This window comes from Aplysia californica, unplaced genomic scaffold (genome assembly GCF_000002075.1).
Source record: "Aplysia californica isolate F4 #8 unplaced genomic scaffold, AplCal3.0 scaffold00068, whole genome shotgun sequence".
NCBI lineage: Eukaryota > Metazoa > Mollusca > Gastropoda > Aplysiida > Aplysiidae > Aplysia > Aplysia californica.
In genome coordinates this window covers 783,096-786,391 of record NW_004797338.1, presented here as the reverse complement: position 1 = coordinate 786,391, position 3,296 = coordinate 783,096, and the positions used below count along the sequence as shown (strand labels likewise).

The following is a 3,296-nucleotide window of genomic DNA, read 5'->3' as shown; positions in this document are numbered from 1 at the left end:
ACACACACACACACACACACACACACATGCACACTCAGTCTGTTATCGTCGGTCATTATGACCAAGGCAGTCATGATACAGTTTGCTTCACGTTGTTTTGTCAGCATTTTTTTTCTCTTACGAACAGTATTTAGTTTCGTAATATTGCGTTATTTTTGCAACGGTATATCTGATTACCATTTTTTAATGGTTCACGGTCTTGCTTTGGCACAAAGCTGCTTAGATTGTTTCAAATGATAGTCTTTCTTCAAGACAAGAGTTACTTAAACTATGTGTTATTGTATTCTTTGTTTATCGAAACTTACAATGACCATACTATTCTTTGAGAACTACGCTATATTGACTCGGGCCATAAAATGTTATTTTCTACGTCTAATCAATTTCGCAATTAAAATTCTACAGTGGGAGCAATCTCTTAAAGGACCTATAATTGTATTTCCGCTCCAACCTACACTGATGAGCTGTCCGCCGAACTGACGTTGCTGTGACTGCTGAACCCGGGGAATTCTGAAACCCTGCTTGGCATCTTGATGTGTGTATCGATTGCCTGCGAAAAGCAGGTCACTTTGCCAAATGTTCAATCGGAATATTAAGCTTGCCAAGAAAGTTCCAGAGTCACGCAAAATACAACTTGATTTATTGTGGATTGACCTCGTAACTGCTAATTACACTGGAAAAGCTCTGGTGTTTTTTTCAACAGTCTCTAAACTTATAAGTATGCCGGCACACATAGCAATAGTCAAATTAAATCTTTTCGCTATTTATAAATGGGGCGTGTCATCTTGGTGCCTTCTCAGTTTAAATGATAGATCCTCGATTGGGCAATTTTGTTTTCTCTCAAGTAATAGTAATTATATAAACATGCAAGGGAGAAAAACTCTCACTCTGGGGGATTACCTATAATTTTGATTTTCACGATAAAAGTTACCATAATTATCAAGTAGCATTTTTTTTCTTTGAGCAATGCTTATCACCAACAAAGTCAACTACCTTGTCAACTTTACTGCCACCTTTAATTGGTAACAAGATTTTTTGTACAAGGTCCGAGAACGTAACTAATATTTGGTCGCTTTTAAGGACAAGCGTGCTAACCCAGTTGTCAGGGCTTTCCAGAAATCTTGACCTAAAGTTATTTAAATTTTACTAGAGACTACATGACTTCTTTCTCTTACCCCTATCACTTTCTTCACTGCCCCAATTGTACACATACAATCACACAAACACACACGCAGACACACACAAACACATACAAACAAACACACACAAACACATACAAACACATACACAAACACAAACACACAAACACACACAAAAACACATTCAAACACCCACCTACCCCCTCCCCCCCCACAAACACACACACTTACACACACATACACACACATACACGCACAAACAGATACAAGCACACACATACACAAACACACACACACACACACACACACACACACACACACACACACAGAACACATAACCATTCAACTCAACCTCAGAGACCAAAATACTCATTGAATATCTCAAAGGCCAATTCTTCGTAATCTTCTGTCTAACACGTCATATTGCGTGACTTGAATCCAAAATGTCTCAGAACCACATCTTCCTTTAGTAACCATGCTTCTTTGAACTGTGATCAAATATTCATAAAAGCTATCTCAAGGGATGTTCTTACGAAAGGCAGAACAATGCGGCACCACTGTACTCTGCATTGTGTTGTACTGCCATGCTTTCTTCAGGTTTCAGTTAACTTCAAATTTTAAGGATGCTTTTAATTCTCGGGTACTAATATATTTAAATAGATGTCCCTTAGCAGTTTATTTCTTGAACCCCCACCCCCCCGAAAATAAGCAGGAGTGTAAGGGCACACAGTACTTTCAGATGGTTCAATGCCTGCCTGAATCAGGATTTTCATACGAATACCCTGTTCTCTAATATTGGTTGAGAAGGCCTTCCTTTTTCTCTCCACGCACTTGACTTGTCCAATTAGGAATAGCCACATGAAGTCATTACTGTTGCAGAAATGTTGAACAAAGCCTTGAGCTCTTCCACATTTTTACGCAACAGCGATCGGTGCGTGATTCATAAATGGGAAAAAAGGGGGAAGAGGGAGGGGGGGGGGTGATAGGAAGACTTTGACATGTCTCATACTGTGTTCAACTCAATTTGCTAACTGACCTGCTTTGGGGAGCATCCGGAATCTGCCTCAGTTTGGTCATCAGGAGCCGTACAAGGTTAACCAGGATGCAGATATTGATCTATGGAGTAGAACATATTCAGAAAATGAAGCACTTCATGCAAGTTGTGTGGCCACCTCATTAAGATGCCAGATAAATGGTAGAGAGCGCAGACCTAAGATTGCATTATTTAGAATAATGAATAAAAAGACTAAAGGCCGATTGTGCATTGTATTACCTGGCGAATACCTGATTTTAGTCGAGGTCAGCCTCACCAGGAATGTCAGTGGATGGGTTGTGACAAGGAGGGAGTTTCTTAGAGGACTATCTTAACCACCTCCCCCCAAAAAAACAACAACAAAAAAACAAAAAAACAAAAACAAAGCAACAACAAAACAAACAAACAAAAAAACATGCTTGCATGTAGCCAAGAAAATTAATGGGCTAGTGAGAATGCATGTAGATTGTTGTGATAGTATTTCGTGTCAGTCATACTGGAACCCATTTTGTTTTATTTTTCGTAATAATTATTATATAGTAATTGTCATTCTAACTAAAGTTTACTTACAACCCCAACCCCTACTTCCCCCACCCCCACCCGACTTACGCTCAATTTTTCCCAACTGAAACAGCTAAAAAAGAAATATCAGAATTAGGTAAAATCGATGTGAGACAGTGCAGAGGGTTGAAGAAGAACATTGATGACACATGAAACAATGATCAAAGGCATGGGAACCACTCACTGAAGACGCTGTGAGGAGACAATAACATCGATAGACAGTACTCACACGAAAGGGTGAAAAGGTAAAAAGCACGTAGCCAGAGTCAATTGCCAGTAACACGATGGGAAATGTACTTACGAGCACTGAAAATGCCCATTCCACCACTCGGGGGAAGTAAGGAATCTTGTCCCCAACCTCGACAGAAATAGCGTTATATGTTTCCCTATTCTCAGTTCATCCTTGTTACTTTCATTATCTCTCAATTTATTTTTCGTTGTTCCCACATGCCTTCGTTCCTATTGATTTTGCTTTTGCTACATTTACCTCTTAAAGAGTTTGTAAGTATATATGTGTGTTGGGAGGGTATAAGAGAGAGGGAGAGAGAGAGAGAGAGAGAGAGAGA

At 39.5% G+C, this 3,296-nt stretch overlaps 1 protein-coding gene across 1 annotated transcript in view; it reads right to left on the bottom strand.

The window, feature by feature from the left end:
- The window catches only part of LOC101862483 (calcitonin receptor), a gene marked incomplete at its 5' end in the record, with an annotated part of 19,129 nt that extends 16,877 nt beyond the window's left edge, over positions 1 to 2,252 (bottom strand). The window contains 1 exon segment of the mRNA XM_005093723.3: positions 2,173 to 2,252. Coding sequence (XP_005093780.3) covers positions 2,173 to 2,252 — 80 coding nt within the window.
- Between the last annotated feature and the right edge of the window lie 1,044 nt (positions 2,253 to 3,296).